Consider the following 23,207-nt stretch of genomic DNA (forward strand, 5'->3'; position numbering starts at 1 on the left):
TCTAAAGTATGCCTCACTTCACTCTAGCTACCTCTGCACAAAGAGTGTTTTAACTCTATATATATTCACCCATCCAGTTAATTGTTCTCATTGTCATGTACTATGTTACATGCATTTACAATTGTAATATGTTTTTTTCTTCCTAATTTGGAATAAGTTAATAGTGTTTCCTATGATAAATGCTTCAAATTAGGAGGTGGAGTTAGTTTTTAGAATACAAATGATTTATTATGCAATAGGGTAAACCTTATGCAATTAGACTCCAAAATAAAGAAATATCACGAAAATATCGATATCGGCCGTGGTCTACAAATACAAACACATAATTTTTAAATAAAACTTTAAAAAATGCTAAATAAATCATCAATGTATGTATTAAACATATAAATGTCATAAATTAGAATCCATATGATAAGTATATGATATATAGGGGATATAATATACATCAGTCTCAAGTTTGAAAAGTAAAATTGAACTATAATAGATAATTAATGCAGATGCAATATGAAAGATTGAACACATCAGTGTCAATCTCTAATATATAAAAAGGCATGTCTAATAAGAAAGATTAGTAAACAATAAAGTTCTTAAAAAAATAAATAAATAAATAACAAGCCTATAATCAAATAAAAAAACATAAAATTATATAAATACAAGTATTATTAGATTAAAAACAAACAAACCATTTCCATATACATTTTTTTATTTATTATTATTAGAATGTCATTCCCTATTAAATGAGAATGTAGAATTGAGATTTTTAATTAAAACTCCAAAAAAAAAAAAAAACTAATAAATGCCCCAAATTTAATGTGTGTAGGTTTAATTATTTTTTTTTTCAACCCAGTATTTGTAATAGAAGTTTCAGTCCAACCCACTAATCAATTAATCAAAAACCTCAGAGTAAGTCCAAACCCAATATTTGTAGTCTTCTGATCTCTCTAATTCTCACTGTCGTTGTCTTCTATTTTGCCCAAACACCAGATGTGCGAAAGAGAGAGAAGAGAGAGGAATCAAACCGACTTATTTAAAAGCAAACCACAACGATCCTAATCCCAATTCTTCCAATAAGCTTCAACCTTGAAACCCTAATTTCACACAGACCCTAGAAAAACCAAAAACACAATGAATCCTGAATCTCACAATTTCCAAATCTTCCTCCAATCGCCAGATTTCCAAATTCCAACCCAAACCCTAACCGTATCGCCAACTCAAACCCTCCATGATCTCAAGCTCTCTCTTTTCTCCCAAACCCAACCAACCCTCTACTTCACCCTCAACGGTAAACCCTTAAACGACTCCACCCCACTTCTCAATTCCCAAATTTCCCCCCTTTCTACCCTAATTTTACGAATTAGAGCTCGCGGAGGCGGCGGAGATGGCGGTGCGACCGGGGCCGAGTCCCGCGATTGTTATCTCAAAATGTACGCCGAGAAAAAACCCGATAAGGTCGACCCGAATGAGCAGAGGCTGTCCAAGTGGCTGAACTGCGCTCTCTCCAACGAGCCCTTGAAGGAGCCGTGCGTGGTTGATTTGCTTGGCAATCCGTTTAACAAGGAGCCTCTTGTGGAGGCCTTGTTGGGCAAGAAGCTGCCCAAGGCCTTTGGGCACATAAAGGGATTGAAGGACATGATCACTGTTCATTTTTCGCCGATTCCCGGGGCTGAATCCGATGGTCAATTGAATTCCCGGCCGCGGTTTCAGTGCCCCATTACTGGGCTGGAGTTTAATGGTAAGTATAAGTTTTTGGCATTGAGAGCATGTGGCCATGTTTTGAGCGCAAAAGCGTTGAAGGAGGTGAAGTCGAAGACATGCCTTGTTTGTCATGTAGGATTTTCTGAGGCGGATAAGATTGTGATCAATGGGAACGAAGAGGAAGTTGCGGCGTTGAGGGATAGAATGGAAGCTGAGAAGGCGAATTTGAGAGTGAAAAAGGTGAAGAAGACGAAAAATGGGGATGCTTGTGTGAATGGAGAGGAGGGTGTGAGGTTTGAGGCTTCGCGGTTGAGTGGTACCAAGCATGGCATTGATGTTAAGGCTGCTGAGAAGGCTTCGGCTAAGGTAGAGGGAAACGGGAAGGTTGAGAATGGCGGGGATAATGTGAAGGGTGCGAATAATGCTGCTGCGAAGAGGTTCAAGGCGGTGGATATAGCCCCGCCCAATGCTACTAAGGAAGTGTATGCGTCCATTTTCACCTCGTCAAGGAAGTCGGAATTCAAGGAAACATTTTCTTGTAGATCTCTCCCACTTGGTAGAAACTGATTGATGGTAAGATCAACCAAGAGAGTGTAATACTGTCTTATTTGTAATGTGATTTTTTATGCTTGGATAACTGATTTTCTTGTAATTGAAGTTCGTCTTTAACAGGAAACTTTGACTCTGTTATGATTGTTATATACTCTCATTAACTTTGTCTTTTTGCTTGTTAGCAAACATAGTTCTTTGATGTACAATATCAGTGTAAATTGTGAAGATAGTGTTTTTGATTGAGATTGATGCTTCAACTAAACAAGTTTCATTTGCAGCAATAGCACAAGGTTGCAGAAGCAGCTGAGTTACCGTAAATTTATTATAAATAACAGATGATGATATTGGAACAAATTATATTATTCCTGTAGTAATTAATAGCATAGTGGCAGTTGCATGAGTCGTATAGTTTGTATTTATCTGAACAGTTATTTGGGTGTCATATATGGTAGTTTTGTGAACCAAGCTTTTAAAACTTAAAAGAGTTTCTGGGTTTGCGCCTGGCTCCCCAAAGAAACAGTGCAGTCAATCTTTGGCTAATGGGGTTTCATGTTTGTGAAGGCTTTTAAACTGTAGGGTTGTTGAGCACCATTGTCATGTACCTTTGATTGTTTTTCATTGAGCTCTTGGGCTGTTGGAAGGAGCCTGGAATGGATTAAGTTGTCACTTGTCAAGAAGGATTGGATTACAGGATGGTATCTACCTTCTGGTTTAGTTAGGTGCTTGCAGATGATGAGGTGTTTCTTAACTAAGGGATTCAAAAATTTCAAAAATTCTTAAACAAGGTAATCTGTTGCTTAGAGGTTGAGGACATGTTTGTTAAGTGATCGTGTCTTATGTCCATTATCAAAAGGATTTAGACCCTTTGATAATATTTTTTTTATTGGAGAGATCAGAGATGCAAGGAGAAAAATAGGGAATAAAACTAAATTCGACAACAAAAAAAAATGATTGTAGTTATTTATATTAATGTTGCACTGGTGGACCTTCTTTCATTCATTTTTTTACATATCAATGACGGGATGTGATGTTGTTCCACTTGTATGAGACGTGTGGGTTAAGAATCCAGATTTACAGAATAAATTGAGAACTTCTGAATGCTAGTTATGTGCGTGTAGTGACCTTTTGTTTTACTGTGGGAATATGTCATGGATGAGTGAGTTAGAGCTTAAATTAGTTACTTCTGTGTTGTTTGGTTTGTAGTTATGATTCTATGGTTGGGCTGTATTTCAATTTCGCTAATATTGAAGATTGTATTTTTGCTTAGTGATGTTCTGCAATATTAGTAAGGGAATTGGACAACCATGAGAAACTATCTGGTCTCGTGGAGGGTGCCAAAACAGTGGCACACGCAAAAAGAACAAACACCTTAAACTCATCATCCGTCTCCTTTTGATCCTTCAATTTGGCCTTCATCTGATTCAAAGTGAGGCAGTCTTTACTTGGGGCATCCTTTCCCTTTAAATCAGTTTGGGCAATAGCTTTTCCCTTCCAGACCCAACGGAAAAAGTTGTAGCCAAGTGGATGTAGTTTCCTGCTTCAATCCTGGGCAAAATCATCACGTACATTAGGCTTAAAGCAATCCAGCACTAATTTGCATCCGCATTGGCCAACCTTATATACTTTACAAGTTGCAATTGGCCTATATGGGTAGGCCCATTTGGTCCATTTCTTTTCATAAAGCAAAGCTCTTGAGTCATGAGCCAGTGCCTGATTTATTAGACAACTCCATCTCTGCATACAGTTTTCCACTTCACATTGATTTTGTTGCAAAGAATTAGAGATAATTCCCTCTGTTTTCATTGAATAAGTAAAACAAAAACAGATTTTCCCTCTGTTCATCAATAAACCAAACCTCGACATCATCCTGAACAACTCACTGTTGAAATAACTGATTGCATAATCAACAAGAAACAAAAATGAAGCCACAACATAAATTATCACTCAATTGAAGAACAGGCTAAGACAGATGAATATGATTTTGTGCTATGCACGGCAACAATATGATGGTTTGGAAATCAGAAAGCAAATGTTACTCAAGACACTTTCATAAGTTTGGACTTTGGACATACCACTGATATTGTAACCAATATTAAAAGGCTCAAAGCTATCTAAGAATACCACCCACTAAATTAAAAGGGCCCGACTCTCCAACATTTTCTAATTTAATGAGACTTCACGTGCTCCTGAACAACATGAAGGCCTTCTGTATCTTCGCCGAAATCCTGAAAAACAACAGACTAAATAAGGCAAGGGAAACAAAAGTTCCTGAAGCCAAATTGGCAGATTTATACAGTTATTAAAAATAAATCATGGAAACAAAAAAATGTCAATACAAAACAAAATCAATGATCCAAGTTTTTAATTGCTAAACTTCACAAGGATTTATTTCTGTCAAACTCAAAACATAGCTTCAAGAGATGAACATAAGAAATGTAGGAAAAATGCACTCAAACAAATGTTTAAATACCTTCACAACAACGCAAGAGCAACCAACAACCTTTCTTGCCTTTCCTTCAGAGTCAATCTTACAAAGCTGTGAGGAGAGATAATATAAAATCAACCATTAAGTTGAAGGGAAAAAAAATCCATCAACATCAGATATTAACATATGCAAACAAGTAATTTAAAACAAGAAGTAAAACTAACTCCTATATGGCAAAGGATTTTTACTTACCCCAGCCCATTCTCCAAGGGTTTTGGCATTCGGAATTGTCATTAAGTTAACATTATGATCAGCGCACAGTGCCTTCACCAGCTTAACATAATCCTGCTGGTCGCAGTCTTCAGCTAACACGCAGAGCTGTGCAGCATGCTTCTCGATGACCTTTGCACCTTCGTGGAGTCCCCGTGTGAGCCCACCATGAGCCAATGACTTTCTCAGGACAAGTTGCAATGCTGTCATAAGGTCCATTGGCTCACCTAGAGCTGGAGCTGCAGGAGCTGCAGGAGCAGCAGTCTCTGCGGGAACAACTTCTTCTTCTCTGAATAAGCAACAAATTGAAGAAAGTTAAATTACATGCACACCAACATATCCCTAAAGAGATCACAACCAAGAAAAAAGCCGTACGAAAAAAATAGACGGCAGTACACAAGCACCATCCATTCTGTGAAATCCTGAATTAAGGGACCAATGATGAACTTATAGTTCTCCAGTGCAAGCTCAAATCCTAATGTGACTAACAAAAGAAAATGACTTAGTGCAGCTTGCAAAGGTTTCTTATTTTTTTTATTGGAAAACATGCAACGTCAAATGCAGAACAAAAGCACCATTCCCTATATCAGAAACTCACAACCGATTACAGAAGTAACTAATTTAAGCTCTAACTCACTCATCCATGACATATTCCCACAGTAAAAAACAAAAGGTCACTACACGCACATAACTAGCATTGAGAAGTTCTCAACGTATTCTGCAAATCAGGACTCTTAACCAACACATGTCTCATACAACATCACATCCCGTCATTGATATGTAAAAAATGAGTGACCAGTGCAACATTAAAAGAAAATGAGGTTACTGGTCAGGCCAAGTAATCAAGAAGGATCACTACTATTGGTTTCGCATTTATATGTATTCCTTAACTATAATAAAAATGAAAATAAACAATCAAAAAAAAAAAAATCTTCATACCCTGACATTTTCCTGGTCTGTTGAAATCAGAAGCCCTGGTGACACAAGAATAACATAAAAATGTCAGCCAGAAAAAAAAAATGAAGAAAGATAGACTGATAACTGAATGACAGACACAACTATGACAGCAAACAGGTAGAACTGTGAATACGAATGGCTCAAATAATATAAACCTACAGTAATATAATATAACATAATTAAGTTCTCATAAATTCATTGGATATGTAATGGAAAAACTAACTTGCACAGGGTTGTTAATCAAAAACTTAACAACCATAGTAACAAATGTTGCATACAAAAATCTAGGATCCATTCTAAATTTTTTAAATACCAATGATGCCCAGTGAGGTTAATTACAACCCTTTAGCAATTATTACAAATTAGGTCGAGCCTCTTCAGTTCAGGTCTCCAAAAATTTTCCGCATGGAGCATCTCGGAAGAACGAAAGTTAAATTGTCAATCATCATCAGAGGCAATATAAAGTTCTCAAAACCACCACAACATTAGAGAACCTTATATTTCGAATATACAATGCAAACTTTCTTATATATAGCAATTTATAACAGAGTATATCGCATACAAATATACTATTATGCTGTTTCTGATTTGAAATTTTAAACCTATCATCAAATCTATGCACAAATCACTAAATCAGCAGAAATGACGAAATACAGAGTCTTTCTGAATATAAATCATCACCTTGGAGTCGGCAGAGAGAGGATGCTGTGTCGTCGATCGGTAAGGGTTTCAAACCAAACCAGGAAAACAAAGAAGGTGAGAGGAAGAGAGAAGTAAACGGCTGCTGCGTGAGAAGTGAAATAGAGTTAGGGTTTCTAACCCTCTAGTAGTCCAGTGCTCGATGATGGCGGCAATTGGCGGTTTGGGCTTAAAACTTAAGTTAGTAAAAAGCCCAGTAAGAAGAATATGACAATCCCGTCTACTTACAGACTTATAGTATGTAAGCCCAAATTAGATGCCCAAACATTCGTTACCCACTCGGTTAGTTTACTTCTATTTCAATTTTCACCTAGGGTTGCTCATCGGTCTGTTTGGTTTGGTACTGGGACTTACCAAAACAAAACAAAAAATTTTAGTATTTTTTGGTTTCGGTATTTTTTAGTTTGGTAATTTTTGGTAAACTTCGGTTTTCAGTTCAATTTCGATATTTTTAGTATCAAATACTTTCAGTTAATTTTCGATTTATTTTGGTATATTTTCAGTTTAATTATAATAATCCTAATGATTTTATACCAATATAAATCGAAATTTAATCAAATATAATGCATAATATATAATGTTTGATAGATATATATTTGCAGGAGTAGTATTGGTAGTTTAGTATAGTACTAGTATTAATTGCAATAATATTAATATTAGTAATATATACTAGTATAAGTAGTTAATAATATATATTAGTACATATCCTATTAAGTTAGTATGTATATATACCAATAAATATGGGGATATATATATATATATATCAAAAATGCTCTAAAACTAACTATCATGTTGGGCCCACTGCACAATGTAATCTTAAAATCTGAACCGTCTATTTTTTAGCTCATACTTCAAAGATCATCCCTGTAAAAAATCTTCATAATCGGAAGTCATTGAGTCATTTGATTATAACAACAACTATTTCTATACTTTTATCGAAAACACTGATGATCTATTTATTTGATCTGAATTAGATGACTACATAATTTCCGATTTAGTTGATTTTTTGCAATGATGATCTTTGAAATATGAACTAAAAAATGAACGGTTCGGATTATAAGATTATTTATGTGGTGAGCCCAAAAGCATGGTTAGTTTTGTATTAACTTACTAACTAGTTAGTTTTAGAGCACTCCTCTATATATATATATATATACATTACTTACTTAAAGATGAGGTTCTTATTTTTCTAAAAATAATAACATTTACTTTATTAGAAAATGACTATATATCTTAACTTATACTTTTGATAATAATAATATTATAACATTATACAATTATAAATGTCATATACCCAATAAATGTTTGGCACTAGGAAATGTCAGAAAAAACAAATATGACTGTCGAAATTTCAGTAAATTTTTCTAACTAGAGTAAAGAAAATTAGTTTAGAGATTTAGCCTACCCTAGTTTCAATTCCTCGATCCATCCTTGATTATCACCATCATTTTATATCTTATAGAAAAAATCATTTATATAGTTAAACTTTTTGGAGTCATTATTTTGGAACCATGTAGGTAAACACTTCACTATTGGTATCAATTTTGTACCTGATAATTTATACTTTGAACTAGATTGAAGGTTGGGAAATATGATTGCCTTGATGGTTTGAGTTATAAAACCCTTAGTTTTGGAATTGGAACAAGTTTGATGGCCTTAATAGATTCATAATTTTCTGGATCTTCTTCATCGTGGCATTTGTTTACCAGTTGAGGCTGTATTTTAGTGTTATGATACTCTGAGTACTAATCAAGACAGTTTGGCTTTGTCATTGGCATTTTGGTGTAGGAAAGTTTTGGAAGAACAAAAAAAAAATAAAGTGGAAAGCAAGATTTTGTTGGTAAGAACACACATTGACTTTTTGCTGTTAATTGTTAAAAGTGAATTACTTTGTAATTTGTTGAAATTCCACAAGATTGATGCCACAGTTAACTCGATATGGAAAGATGATTTTCTACTTGTGATCCCATTTTCTAATTAGAATTTTGAAGAATTTTCACAAAAAAAGATACAAAATTTGAGTATTTAATGCCATATATGCATTAGAATTCTAACTTCAACAAGGCAGAATGGTGTATAAAATGCTGAGCCGGTACTATCAAAAATTGAAACAATACTAATTGTGCAAAAAAAATGAGTGGTAAACAATTCTTATGATTTCCGAGAATGAAATAAGCTTTATGGTCAATGTGATTAACTAGGACTTTTTTAGGCTTCTAATTTCTGGTTACTATAATTATAATTTATAAATTTACTTATCTTCATTTACATTTTTTTTTTTGTTTAATCAAAAGGGCTTCTTGGTGTGGGCTTGAAAAATTATAGCCTTGTTGGTGAGCTTCAAATGGTGATACTTCCCCAATTATGCTATGGGAGCAACCTATGTGGTATGAACACAAACACTAGACACTAGTTTCAACAAGACCGGGACACAATGACACGACAAACCTAGAAAATTTAGGATATGGACACTGCATTGACATGACAATAAATAAATAAATATGTTTATATATGTATATATTGTTCTTACATAATGATTTAGGTTCAAATAGTTGCATTTCTGTGAACTTGAGTCCCTTCCCACAACCAAAAAACCTCTACAATTTAATTTTTCTCCCTGAAGAAAATATAGAAATTCTACAGGCATGTTTGAGTAGAAATGATATATTATATATGTGGTGCTTATAGGATGCAATATCCAATTATCTTAAAGTTTGCCTTGAGCTATTTCTAGTTTGCCTTCTTAAAGTCTAGTAATTTTTCAATGAAGTGGTATATGTGAGAATGGCTTGAAAATGCATTTTTTCTCAGTTAGGCTTTTCCTTATGTTATATGGACATGCTATATGGGTAGGGATGGAAACGAGGCCGGTCGAGGCCGGGGATACCACCCCAATCCCCCGCCCTCAAAATGTTTTTCTTCCCCAAATCCGCCCCAATTCATTAGGTACTTAGACGGGGATTCCCCATCGGGGAGTGGCCCCCCGAACCCCGACCCTTTTTTGTTTTGCCTATCATACTAACAATTATAATCATGTTCTAATGTGAAAAACAAATTATATATTAGCAGTCCATACATACATAAAACTATATATATATCCATCAATTCTTAAAATTGTAGTCTATAATCCATAATCATGTAATTAACAAAAGTACTAAAAAAATTGAATCCATAATCATGTAATCTACATAATTTTTCATAACCTAAAGAGAAGACCATGAAGGTTGCATTTTTCATAATATCATCAACACTGTAGCACCATGGCCTGTTAATTTTTCATAACCATGAAACTGGCCTATCACCATTGTAAGTCAAAGACAATATCTCCATAATTGCAGCCCCATATGTGACCATTAAGTAAGCTACAATCTGCACCCAAGAAAACAAATAACAACTGCAACAATAAAAAAACAACCTTGATTCCCATTTGTTCAAAGTGTTGTTGGTTTCCACAAGCTCAAACCAATAAATTCAGAGGAAATCAACACAAAAAACACAAGGGACCACCGTCGAAACCGCCAGAATTGGCTAGGCAACGACGAAGCTAGGGTTTGAATTAGGGTTTTCTGTTTTAAGAAACAACAACCCAATCCATTTATATAATCAGGTAGAGAATGAAGAGAGGATAAACTTTGATACCTGGGTTGACGAAAAATACCGCCAAAATTTGAAGAAATTTGGTGAGGAGGGCGCAGCTTGGAGCTGTGATTCCGTTGCGTAGGGAGGTTGATCGGGCTGGGTGGCGGCTGGGTTATGTTGGCGCCGGTTTGGGGAGTCATCTGGTGGCCTTGGATTGCAGGGAGGTGGCTAGCGACTGTGAGTCCTGGTCGGGCAGGGTTGCGTGCAAGGAGAGAGTGAGAGAGAATGAGAGAGGAAAGTTAGGTCCATTGATTTTTGGGGTGAGTTTTGTGTTTTAGGGGTGACCCATATTTCATTCGATTTTAAAAGTCCCATGAAGTTTAGGTGTCCTCAATTAGGATTTTAATGGATTCTAAACAACCAAGGTGTCCCAATTCAAATTTTAATGGATTTTAATAAAATCTAGGTGTTTTCAATTAGGATTTTAATAGATTTCAAATAAATCAAGGTGTTCCCAACTTAGATTTTAATGAATTTCAATGAAATCTAAGTGTCCTTAAAACTTATGGATTTCAAAGGATTTCATTAAGTAGTGGAATTTGGGTGGATCGATTTTTAGGTGGGTGGTATAAATACCAAAGCCCATAAGAATTCCAACCCTCCCCTCTTAGATTTCCAATGAGCTCTCTCTCTCTCTCTCTCTCTCTCTCTCTCTCTCTCCCCCTCTCCTCTCTCCTGAGAACATGAATAGAGAACATGAACATACCTGCTTGAGATATGCTATTTTTGCTATTTTTGCTCTCAATTTTCATAGAATCAATGTAGGGGGTGTCCTCAACTCAGATTTTAATGGATTTTAAAATCTATAGAATTTATTAAAATCCAAGGCAATTGGCTGGAATTATCATGAAATTTGTTATGTATAAAAACTTCATTCAAATTCATCACTTAATAAAATTCATGAGTTTTTTAGGACACTTGAATTTCATTGGAATCCATTAAAATATGAGTTGGGGACACCTTGATTTCTTTGGAATCTATTAAAATCCTAATTGAGGACACCTATATTTCACTGGACTTTTAAAATCTATTAAAATCCAAGTTAGGGACACCCCCGTAATGATGCTACATAGACCTACTTGACTGCTTGAGTTTTCTGCTTTACGATCAATTTTCATAGACCTACTTGACTGCTTGAGTTTTCTTCTTCTGTTTTTATTTTTATTCGATGCTATATATATGTATGGATACTTGTGGGTATAGAAGATGAAAATTCAATATAAGAAGAAAATTTGAGAAGTAAAAATAAGCAGTGTATGGTTAAAGAAGAAGAAAAAAAAGCTTTCAATAAAAATCACGTAAGGTGCAAGTAAGTTCTAAATACCGTAGGTGAAATTAGGGGCTAACAATCACATAATCTATTTTGTTAATCACCTCAACTTCGTTGGTATTTTCTACATGGGCTTTCTATTCTAGGGTTTAGCCTTTTGGCCTTTTGGCATTGTCTTGTATACCTCCAGATATGAATGGTTAGAAAGATATAGCTTAATTATATCAAATATTGAACAAGGTATGGTGGGATAGATGTCTTATAGTAAAGAAGAACGTAAAAGAAAATTTTTAGGACATTTTTGTTCCTTGTTTTTTGTTTAAGTTTTCTAATGTATAATAGGTCCTCAAGATATGAATTAATTTCATCATGCTTGTCATAATTTATATCTTTCCCAAGTTTTTTTTTTTTTCACTCTTTTCTTTTGGGTTTTGTTTTGTTGCCAAGGAAATTAAAGTGAATGGTAGATTTTTGTTGTTATATGGTATGATTCATTACACTACTACAATAATATAAATAGACATCGGTAAATAGACAACGGTTCGTGTTTTGTCCGTTATCTTAATTTATTACACAATGGTTTTATAAAAACCGTTATATGATCATATAATATCCAATGGTATTTAGTCTTGAGATTTTTCTTAAATTATTACACAATAGTTTTAGACAAAACTGTTGTATTGGGTAAGTTATAAGAAAATAAAGAATTTGCGGGTGTTTGTATTTCGCCAAAAGCGGAGGCGCGCTAATGAACAGTCCTCGCGCTTTAAGTCTAATTTGGTCAAAGCCATAGCTCTGAGACTTCACCTACTTTCAGATACTCGTGCCCCATTCGATCTCCATCTTCGCCGTCCTCAACTCCTCATCGCGCAGAAGTCTCTCACAGCTTGATCTCTTTCCTTCCGCACTATCCAAATTTTCTCCCTCTCTCTCTTCCTCTCTCTACATCTATCAGTGTCTTTCTCGCTCTCTCTCCATTTCTGCTACTAACCGTTCTCGGCTAGATTTGGGAGCCCACCAGTAAAGCTCATACAAGGTTTCGCTCTAACTCTAAAGCCCATCCCTATCTAATTATGATTTTAATGTTGGTTAGATTTTCTTGATATACGATTTAGGGTTTCATACAAGGAAGCTCCTCCCTATCTGATGGGGGTTTTTAATGTTTATTTGATTTTCTTGATTTAGGATTTAGGGTTTCATACAAGGAAGCTCCTCTATGAAAAGCATAATTTCTCTTTTCGTCGATTCTTTTCTTTTGTTCAATTTCGGTGAGTTCTTCAACTGGGTACCTGTAATTTTTCCTTATATTCACTTTTATATGATGAGTTTTCTCTTTCTTTCAAGTTTGGGATTTCTTTTCTTACATTTTGATGCATCTCTCCCACCTCCCACCTACATACCCATTCTGATTTTTTTTTTTAATCTGTGGTAATACATGAGTTGGTGAATATTGTGTCTGTGTATCTGTGAGAGAGAGAGAGAGGATGGGGAATGGAGAGGGTGGTATAACCATCAAAGTTTGTTTAAGAAATTAATAAAGGATGTGTTTCTATGAGCAAAGAAAAAACGATGTCATTCTAAAATCTCAAATTAAGCTAGACTTTTTATCAAATTATGTTTTTAGAGGACTTGGTAATTTTCTTTGTTCAGCTTATTTAGTGCTTTTAGAGTAGTTTGTAATTCTAATGACTAATCTATTCTTTTGAATACTTGTTCTACTAGTTTTGTGCTTAATAATTTACTTTAAGTTTCCATTACTTGAATCTCACTCTAGGCAAATCTAAGAGAAAAAATAATTAATTAGTATATAGATGTTTTTCATTAATGAGTTATACGTGGATGCATAAAATGTTGTTGTGGGAGATGCAGGCTATTCGTCTTGAAGCTCATGTTGAACAGATGTTTGATAGTTTGGATGATGCAGATGGTGCAGAGGATGTACCCTTTGATGAGCTCGTGGGCATGCAAGGGCCTGTGTTTCATTTAATTAGTTGAAAATGCATTCACTGTAAGTTGGTTGTCACTGCTTTCTCCTGCCCCCCTCCTTTTAATTTATGGTTGCTGACAAGTATATTGTTTCTCAGGTTTTACAGTTTTTCCTAGTTGCTCTCCCTGTAATCTTTATCTTTTGTTCTTATATTAACGTGTTGAGTGAATGAGGGACCCAAGTTTTGTTTGAACTTCTAAATTTATCATGTTTTTTCCAGCATATAAGCTGTTGATATTGTTAATATATTTGTTTTCCTTTCTCTCCTTGTTTTTAGATCCATCAGCTGCTTTATTACATCATCTTGGACAGCAATTGAAGCAGGGGACTAATGTTAATCTCTCTGATGCTAAGGCTTTGGAATCGATCAAATCAACCAGTTTATATGTAAGCTCTTGACCTATTTTGTTTCTTGCTATACATTTTGTTAGGGGTACTTTGATATATCATAGATTCTTGCTTTATCTTAGTCAAACCCAAGTCTATTATTGCTGCAATTCATTGTTACAGAATGCATCTACTCGATCACTTTTTAGTGTTGGGAATATGATTCTGGATGATAGCATTGAGAGAAATAATGGCAATGTACCTCATGTATGGCGGTAAGAGGATACATGGATGCAATACTGTTGAAGCCTTTATGAATCCATGCACATTTATAATTTAATTCCTTGTTCTCTGCTGTACATTTTATTTTGTATCTTTCTTTTTAGAAAAATTTTAGCCATCTTTTTATTTTGTATCTTGCATAGTCCTTCCAACAGTTATAAGTGAATATTGGTTTGGTTCAATAACTAGTGGCCAGAACTAGTTATTACATGAGCCCACACTAGTAGAAATAACCCCTATTATAGCATTTACTTATAGCATTTTTTTTTAACTGCTATTAAAAGACACTTAATTATAGCCCATTAAAACATAAATGCTATAAACCTTTTTAGGCCCAATTCAGGTCCTTAATTATGCGCGTGAGAGATATCCCCAAAACTTAATTTCCTTACGCGGGGTTGTTTCCCTCGCACTTTCTGGTAGATCGAACGCTCATTCTCCAAGAGAGAACGCATTCTCTGTCTCTCTTCCTATGTCTCCCTCCCTGTGTCTCTCTAACTCTCTCTCCTGTCGATCGCTAGACTCTCTGTCTCTGTCTCTCTCTCCTTCCATTGTCGACCAATCTGCGGCAGACCAATCCAGTACTTGGTTAGACTAACGCTTTCTCTATCAAGCTCTCTCTCTGTCGTTCGATCCGGCCAGCACCTGGTAATGAAGCCTATTCTCTTGATTATCTACCTATATGATTTTAGGGTTAGTGGGTTTTGGGGAAAATTGATTCTCTTTATTCATATGTCTTTTTCTTTAGAAAATTTTCATGTGCCTATTCTGCTGCTTCAGCTGGGTTGGGTTCTTTGGGAAAGTTGAGTTTTAGGTTGGATCTTTGGAGGAAAAAATAAGGCTTCAACTTATTTTGGTCGATTGGTATTAAGATTTTTCCTTCTCATACATAAAAACCCACATTATTTTTGCCAAGTTAAGCATTTTGATATATGTTTTTTTCATGTTCCTTTCGGTGCATCTACTTATAATATCCAAATTTTATGGTTTTCTACTTCGGCACTTATATTCATTCTTTGGGCTATGAATTCATCTATATGTTTTTTTTTTCCTTAAATTTTCATGTGCTTATTATCTTGCTTTGACCTTTCGATAAATCTATTTTCTTTTGGAGAGCTGTTGGAATTTTTCGAGTGACTAATCTTCATGTGTCTACGTTTCTTCATCTGGGTTTTTGCATTGTATAATAAGTGAACATATTGTATAATATTTTTCATTAATTCAGAGGGTTAAAGCTAGCATAAAATACAGAGGATGGAAAAAAGCATAAATATTGTATCATCTCTGTCATTTCTTCATCTGTCTATATTTTTTGAATATTGCTGCATTCTATTGAGGGTGATCATTACTTTTTCTATTATTGTTTGGCCTCCATGGAGGATGGAAAAAAGCTAAAGTTTTATGGGTCTGTGGTGCAATTGCAATCTTTTTATGGTATGGATTGAAACTTGCAAAAACGGTGGATTTCTTATGGGATAGGGTGAATTTTTTGCGTTGTTGTAAGCCTATGAATTTTATTAGTGACTGTCCTTGTTGATTTGAACAAGGAAGCAGCAGTTATTGCGTTCCTTTGGTGGCTTTGGCCTTGGTGTGTTGTTGTTGTTGCTGTTTGTGTTTGAATTGTTACCACATTTTCTTATTTACTCATCTGTTAACTATGTAATATAAATAAAAGTTCTGGTTGCTATACTCTACCTCATATCTAATAGGAAGCTGACATATATATTTTACTCTTGGAAATGGTATGGAAGCAACACTTATATAATCAATTGAATATTTACTTCAGCTTTTTTCTTGGTAGGTATCCTTCCTTTTATAGCCATTAAGCAAGAATTTTGTCTTTTCTTTTCAGGGTGCCCCTGAAACTATAACTATTCAGGGTAGACTTATTGAGGTACCATCACTTTATGGTGAGACTTACAAGAAATTTACACAACAAGAGGGTCTTACGTTCTTGCCTTTGCCTACAAGTGATCACTTCTAGACAGAGATAGTAATATTTCTCTTGGATTTATCTTTCCATTGACTTTTAATAGTATTTTATTTTTGTTTTATGCAAAATCTTACTCATTTGTCTGTTAATGACTGCATTATGGTTTTTGAGATTTTCTAGAGATGTCATGTATTAAACAATGTCTTAGGTGGTTTTTTTATTTTAATTTCTTTTGGTTATGAGAAACAAAAATTTTATCAATTAAAAAAGAAGTACAACACAGGGCTGTCCACTGTTAAGATAGACAATAGGTTATAACCAAAGACTTTAACAATCATTACAGCTAGCTGCACTAAAATATGGCCTAAAAAGAGGTATCTCTAAATTTTGAAGAAACCATTAATGCAAAACAATGGTTTATTTATATATTTATTTTTTATGTCAATGTTGGACCTGATTCATAGTTATAATGTTATTTCTTTATATTTATTAAGTAACTATGTTATTTTGTTGTAACAGAAGTAAAGATGCAGGGGTAAATTGGTGTGAAGGTCGATTAAAGAAACCATTGCCTTTAAAGAGATTTTTGTGCTTTCGAGCTTCAAGTGCAAAGCAAGCCAGGTTAGTTTCTTTACAAATTAACTCAACTCAACTCAAGCATGTTCATAAACTAGTTCTGAAAGTTTTCCTCAGTCTGGATATGTTAATCAATTTTCAGGTACAGAGTGGTGCTGAAAGTTTTCCTCAGTATGGACCTATGCCTGGTTCGTGGGGTGCATATGACATGCAGCGAGCTCAAGGGCACAGATAAACTAGTTCATCCAGGACGCCGAGCTGTATTCTGACCGGTATCTTGGCTGCACCATACAAGATACTTAGGTCTGTTATTGAAGTGTTATCTCATATTAGACATTTTGGAAAATTTTCTTGTCTATTTGGTCTTTAGAAACTGTACCTAAACATATCATAAATCCATATTACCTTGAAGGTGCAGTGCACTATTGATAGTTTGGTGTTCTTTGATGAAAATATTTGCTCCAACTTCTCTAAGTGCATTTCATTATGATATTAATTGTTTTTGTTCTATTTATATATACTTTGCTGCATGTCATATTTAAATGGCAGATCATGTTTTTCGTAAATATTTATGTATATTTGTATATTTTTGTTGTGCTCTTCATATGTGAGATGTTTGGTTTGTAAGATCAATTTGTTGAATTCTAGTCATCTAAAGCAAGCACATTGCTAGTGCTTTTCACAACTCTAAGTTTGTTATTGGGATAAATGCAAAGTTATGCTAGCTGTCCCTTGGTCATGTGAATTTTTGTCGTTTACTTGTCAACCCCTTTTTATAGCCAACGCCATAAATTAATAATCTTCCCGTAGGATCCTTATATATTAATTCATTTTCTCCATTATTGTTTGTTGTTTGAGATTCTTATTAAGAATAGTTTTTCGTTTAAGGTTAGTTTCTTTCTGCATTTTGTTTGCTAATCTATTTTACGGTTCAATTAGGTTTGTGCCTCAGGACGCTTCCTTGTGCAATTTGGAATATTGCAAAGTGGTTTTACTTATTATATGACTGTCTTTAAGACTACCCTTAGTTTGTTATGACCGTATAGTCATATTTTTTAGCTTCTAAGCATATATTTTGACATTGGGCTCAGTATGTGCTCTTTAAGACTCAACCACATTTACTTTGTTCAGGTGCCTAGCTTTATTCCCTTTCTTGTAATCATTTGTCAGGTTTTGATTCAACTACTACTGATTTAGGCTTATAGCATGTAGACATCATGTCTCCAGGACCCATGAGTTTGGAATTATTAAAATATTTTCAAGAAGGTTCCACATTGTTTGATTTTATTAACTTTGGTTTTCTTACAGCCTCATTTGTCAATAGCCACTTTGGTTATTAGACCTTTAGGCAAAAGGTTATGTTGTTGATATCATGTGTGAACAATGCTTCAGTCATGTATAATTTGTGTTACTGTTCCTTCCATGTGAGTTGAGAACCATGATCCTCATGAGAGGTTGGTGAGAAACCATCTGTCTAAGAATCTGTACAAGTTGATATTTGATAATTGTTCTGCAAGTTCTTTAATACATTAGAAAACTCAAGTCCTTTAGCATAGTAATTTGTCTTTTCTTCTGTCTTCTACTCTTTTTTTTTTTTTTTTTGAAAAGAGAGAAACTTTTTATTGATCAAAACTCAGAACAATACACACAATGGACAAGATGTCCATTATTGAGAGAAAAGATCAAAAAACAAAAAAACATAGAATTAGGTCTCATAAAGCGTAATCCATTTATCTAACTGTCTTCTACTCTTCATTACTGAAAGAGGACTAGAGTTCATTAATTAAAATAATAACTCAACTAGGTGTTGTTTTGTGCTAGCCTACTATTAGGATATTATTTCTTTTTTCTATGCCCAGGTGTCCTGAGCCTGTCTTGATTTAGGCAATACTTGATGCCTGCCTTCAGGAAACACAAGTAGCTTGGTTCTTATTTTTTGTGTAGTGAAGCTCTCAACCTTCACCAAAGTTGGGGCAGGAGAAGTGTGGTTATGGACACACTGCAGCTGTTGTGTAGACCATTGTTGCATCTAAACCCGTTTTTAAAGGGAATCATGCAAAAGTTTTAGTATGATGCTCCCTCTCTCTCTCTCTCTCTCAGAGGTCTTTATCCTTCCCCTTCCTTTTTGACGGCTGGATTTCAGTTTATGGACTATCCAATCCAAGTAGGTTCTATGGTCATATTCCTTCACTTTATTAGGACTATGGCAAGACATAAATTACAAAATTTGTTAAACAACAAGAGTTGACTGTTAGGGACACATGATTTAAGGTGTGAAAACAGTGACCTCTTTTCTCCTTCATGGGTTTTGTGCATTGAGTTTGGTTCAAGGACTATTATTTAAAGAAAGGAAGTCTTTCCATGTCATTCGTTTTAGAAGAACAGCAGCTAAATGTAAGAGAAGCTTATCCATAGCATGAGGTATGCTGTTCATTGGGAAGACACTCAACAATGGAGCTGCAGGATGAGTTTCTGGTCAAGTAAGTGATTAATTTTCTGACTTTTCACCGTCGGTTTTTTCTTCTTCTTCTTTTTTTTTTTTTAAATATTCTTTCCCTCTCTTGGTTGCGACTGTACAAAAAATAAAACTTGGTTTACTTTCCATTAAAACCAGACTGATGGATTTGTGTCAATATCTCTTGGTGAAATTTTTTAGGAAATTCCTAGTAATCCGTGATCAAGGTAGTTTGATGTTTCATTTCCTGGATTCTCTCTTTTGTATCTATTGGGCCTTAGACTTCAAATCAAGGGAATAATGTTTTTTCAGTTGTCTAGATGACTGCACCTTGGCAGAAATTAGGATTATATCTCGGGATGTTTTGATTGCTTACTTGTTGTGATGGGCAAGCTCTGACTGATTGGTAGTTCTTGTCCTGTTATGTATGTATTCTAGTTTAAAATTAAGTTGGAGTTTGCTTTCCTTTTTACTGCAATGTCTTTTTTCATCATCTGTTGGAAGAAAACAATGATGGATATGACATTAGGTAGTATTTTGGTAAAACAAAAGCCAACTTGTGGTGAAGATTGGATATTGACTTTAGATGAAAAGGCTTTACATCGAACCAAGGAGTGTTCTGGTTATGAGCACAATTGAATAAATTTTTTAGAATCAGGTTATGAGCACAGTTTGTGGTGTAGCTGCTGAGTTGTGGCGCTATAGAGCATAATACATCATAAAGTGATGAGAATTTGAAAGTATTGAAGGTATGAATTTCAAAGTATTCATAACTGAATTAGTCTTGGAGTAGCTGAGCTTTTCAGTGGACAACATTGGCTAGGCAACATAAGGGACATTGCCTGGATTTGGACCATGGATAAGCTCTTGGTGGATGGTAGATTTACCATCAAGCTCCCACCACAGGGACCTTAGTGGACTGCATTAGCACTTTTTTGTTAGCCGCAGTGGTATATTCCATCTTGGATCTCAAATCTATGCTCTTGAAACTGTGCAAGATTTTTCTTTTAGCATGTCCAAGAGAATGGTACTTGTTTAGAAGATTTATACTGTTCAGCTGTTTTATTTAGGAGTTATATTATACTTAGTTCTAAAAGTAAATAATGTGAAACAAGCTTTCTGATGTTGACCTGTTTATTTAAGTTCTCATTACTTGTCTGATCTCATGGGTTAAGCCTCAAGTTAGTGCTGCCTAGTTTTGCTTCTCTGCTTGATAAATTATTTCATGCATGTCATGTATGCTATATTCTCTTTGCAAGCTTTATGTTGCTGCAGGTTTTAGCTGCAGTTGATAACTTATTGCATGATATCTCTTGAGTTGATATCTCATGATATCTCTTGCATGGTTCTTTATCTTGTCTCTAATATGCTTAATGTGTTTCTTCATCTCTAGGTTTACAACTTTGGCCTTGCAATCTGCTGCCCCTCTGCTATCATGAACTGATTTCGCGATGTCATGTCATGAGGTATGTTTAGCTTCTTTTTCTTTTTCTTTTTTGAGAAGGTATGTTTATCTGTTCAAATTTGTGCTTCTTTGTTTCTTCTCCTTTTTCCTGGTTTATTATATGGATGCTACTGCCATATTTGGAATTTGAAAATTAAACAAAAAAGTACATTATAATTGCGGCATAAGTACCATATAAGAGATGTTGAATAAAAAGAAGGCAGAGATAGAGAACAACGTGTATGCTGAATTAAGCATTTTACAACTGCATGTGTGGGGTTTAGTTGGCCATTTAATGTGCAACTATTTGGGTTTGAAATGATCCATGTTTGGCCTGAAATTATCTGAAGAGTTCTGTTTGTATGCAATTTGTTCTTATAAGTTGAGTCATATTCTCAGGTGGTGATTTCTCTGTATTGCGGCACAAGATAAAGCCTAGGATTGCTCCATTCCTTGTGCTTGTCTGAATGAAACTATTATGCTTTTGCAACCAGCCTTAACATTGGTATTTGTAATAACTTCTTTATGTTGTATTTCAGGACCAATATATGATGTGTTTTAGTTCCAATTGTTTCTTTTAATTTACATATATACTTGATAGCACATAATTTTCATACTAAATGCTATATATAAAAAATTTCTAGTACCAAAATATGTAATCAATAATTATTATATATTTGAAAAAATTAACGATAGCATTATAAAAATGCTATAGTAATAATTATTATAGCTTCTCTAAAATGCTATGAAAGATTGTTACATATTGTAGCAATTTTAAAATGCTATTAAAAGCCACAATAATAGCATTTTAAAATCGATGTGGTATATATTTCTATAGCATTTCGATCACGCTATTGTATATATATTTTATAGCATTTTAAAAATGCTATAGAAAGGTTTTTTTTTATAGCGTTCCAAAAATGCTATAAAAGACCTTGGGTCTATTATAACGTCGGCTGACATAGCGTTTTCAATAACGTTATAAAAGGGTTTTTATAGCGTTTTTTGAGTGCTATAAAAGCCCTTTTCTGTTCTAGTGCCAATTGCCAGGTTCTGACAAATATAATTTTTTTTTGTACAGGAATAGATGCTCAAGTATCATATGATTTTCACTCACAGAGGAAGCTGAATGCAGAAAAATTTAAAAGCTATTTAGAATTATAAAATTGTTAAAATTGGTTCAAATATCTCCACCAATTCTATACCATTGCATTAATTTAAACAGAAAAGTTAGTCTCACAATTGTAATTCTCCCAAGATACCAATCGATATGATAGTGTACAAACTTGTTAAAGCTTATATTTGCTCATCTTCTCTACGGAAATCAGCATTAGGGGTATGTAGTGATAAGTTTATTTATGTTCTCTTTTTTATGTATGTTTTTGTTTTGATTGAAATTGAAATGTCTTCAAATGTTGCAACTGATCATATAAGTAGTGCCTCAATAATATGTTATTTTTCTTTTTTATTTTTCCTTTCTTTTTTTGTTGTTTTCCCTTTCATAGTATTATTTAATTGTCTCATGATGTCTCTTAGATTTTGCAGTTGCTTTAGTTTTTGATTGATTTGAAGCCAAGCTATTCTTACAGTTGGTTTCGCGCACCCAAATATTGTACTGGTTATCAGGGCTGACTTAAAATAGAAACTGAGGAATAACTAAAAGAAGAATAGAATCTCTGAGAATCTACTAGAACATAATTGTTTAGTATCTATCTTCATTTTGTAAGTTTAAAACAATAGTACCTTCCTTTGAGCGATGAGTGTTTTGGAATATTTTTGCACATTCATTTATCTTCTTTTCTGGTCATTTTCATCAAATGCTATTGATGTAAATTATCTGATGCTTCTTAAAACATTAACATATGGAGTGAAAATGTTCTTCCATTGTGACAGACTCTTGCAAAGACGTTATCTGTAGCACAGCTGGCTTATCTCCGGGAGCAATTTACACTGTTAGAGCCAAATAAAAGTGGATTCATCTCTATGCAGAACTTTAAGACGGTCAGCGCTTTTTCTGAACTTATCTTTTTGCTATTTTAATAGTTTCTGAAGCCATTTAAAGTAACATTGGTATCAGCAGGGTGTAATAAGGAACTCCACTGATGCCATGAAGGATTCACGGGTTCTAGATTATGTCAACATGGTAATTTTGCAAAGTTGATATCTTTTTTCTTAATCAAAAAAATGTCTCCCGATTCCCAAGTCAAGTAAAATTTCAAGAATTTCAGTTGAGTGTGCGGTCTTATATATGTATCTTGCAGATCAGTTCTATTCGATATAGAAAACTGGATTAGTCAACCAAGTACTAAATTAATCATTTAGCTTATATTAGTCACTATTAGAATTTTAAATGGACCTGTTTGAAGCATCAGGTCTTTTATTAGTGATATGATTAGGAAAAAAGGAGAAAGAATGGCTGAACAGGTCTCTTTCAGATTGTTCTTGGTTGCAATTCATTCTGTCTTCTGCTTTTTTGTATTTTATAACTTCTTTTGTCTTTTATTAATTTTCTGCTTCTACAGAATTGGGAAACTAAATACATAATGCAGTTATGTAATTTTTTTCTTTCTTAAATTATGGTTTGGCAAGGTGGCTATAATTCTCAATTGCTTTCTCCTTAACAATATTGTAGAAATATGTTTGTAGAAACATTTTTGTTGGGCCTCTAACAGCTGCTACCATCTACAAATCTCTTG

The 23,207-nt window shown here is 34.4% G+C and overlaps 2 protein-coding genes, 3 long non-coding RNA genes and 1 other non-coding gene across 6 annotated transcripts; 3 read left to right on the top strand and 3 right to left on the bottom strand.

Moving 5' to 3' along the window:
• Nucleotides 1-967: 967 nt before the first annotated feature.
• LOC147299621 (uncharacterized) lies at nucleotides 968-2,490 on the top strand. Its single transcript, XM_086228465.1, has one exon. It carries the CDS (start codon nucleotides 1,126-1,128, stop codon nucleotides 2,260-2,262), a length of 1,137 nt encoding a protein of 378 aa, XP_086084591.1. The 5' UTR covers nucleotides 968-1,125; the 3' UTR covers nucleotides 2,263-2,490.
• A 1,677-nt stretch (nucleotides 2,491-4,167) lies between these two features.
• Nucleotides 4,168-6,717, bottom strand: LOC147299622 (small ribosomal subunit protein eS12-like). The gene is made up of 5 exons (XM_086247883.1): nucleotides 6,581-6,717; nucleotides 5,882-5,916; nucleotides 4,925-5,231; nucleotides 4,718-4,783; nucleotides 4,168-4,472 (listed from the first exon to the last, which is right to left on the bottom strand). Exons 2-5 carry the CDS (start codon nucleotides 5,887-5,889, stop codon nucleotides 4,413-4,415), a joined length of 441 nt encoding a protein of 146 aa, XP_086104009.1. The 5' UTR covers nucleotides 5,890-5,916; nucleotides 6,581-6,717; the 3' UTR covers nucleotides 4,168-4,412.
• On the bottom strand, nucleotides 6,271-6,355 carry LOC147299623 (small nucleolar RNA Z159/U59). Its single transcript, XR_015120152.1, has one exon. It is a non-coding gene; the product is annotated as a small nucleolar RNA Z159/U59 (small nucleolar RNA).
• A 2,958-nt stretch (nucleotides 6,718-9,675) lies between the features above and the next one.
• LOC147299624 (uncharacterized) lies at nucleotides 9,676-10,489 on the bottom strand. Its single transcript, XR_015120007.1, has 2 exons — nucleotides 10,238-10,489; nucleotides 9,676-9,967 (listed from the first exon to the last, which is right to left on the bottom strand). It is a non-coding gene; the product is annotated as an uncharacterized LOC147299624 (long non-coding RNA).
• Nucleotides 10,490-12,268: 1,779 nt separating this feature from the next.
• LOC147299625 (uncharacterized) lies at nucleotides 12,269-22,503 on the top strand. The gene is made up of 6 exons (XR_015119955.1): nucleotides 12,269-12,543; nucleotides 12,693-12,775; nucleotides 13,377-13,515; nucleotides 13,772-13,881; nucleotides 14,005-14,096; nucleotides 22,405-22,503. It is a non-coding gene; the product is annotated as an uncharacterized LOC147299625 (long non-coding RNA).
• On the top strand, nucleotides 14,613-21,007 carry LOC147299626 (uncharacterized). The gene is made up of 6 exons (XR_015119991.1): nucleotides 14,613-14,751; nucleotides 15,956-16,096; nucleotides 16,556-16,657; nucleotides 16,755-16,915; nucleotides 20,461-20,533; nucleotides 20,911-21,007. It is a non-coding gene; the product is annotated as an uncharacterized LOC147299626 (long non-coding RNA).
• Nucleotides 22,504-23,207: the final 704 nt, after the last annotated feature.

This window comes from Dryas octopetala, chromosome 1, assembly GCF_963921425.1.
Source record: "Dryas octopetala chromosome 1, drDryOcto1.1, whole genome shotgun sequence".
In the NCBI taxonomy this organism is placed as follows: domain Eukaryota; kingdom Viridiplantae; phylum Streptophyta; class Magnoliopsida; order Rosales; family Rosaceae; genus Dryas; species Dryas octopetala.

Coding starts and splice junctions, on each gene's coding strand:
- LOC147299621 (XM_086228465.1), top strand. CDS start 1,126: ATGAATCCTGAATCTCACAATTTCCAAATCTTCCTCCAATCGCCAGAT.
- LOC147299622 (XM_086247883.1), bottom strand. Junction 4,784..4,924: donor CCCTTGGAGAATGGGCTGGG/GTAAGTAAAAAT, acceptor CTCTCCTCACAG/CTTTGTAAGATTGACTCTGA. Junction 4,473..4,717: donor GCTCTTGCGTTGTTGTGAAG/GTATTTAAACAT, acceptor GTTGTTTTTCAG/GATTTCGGCGAAGATACAGA.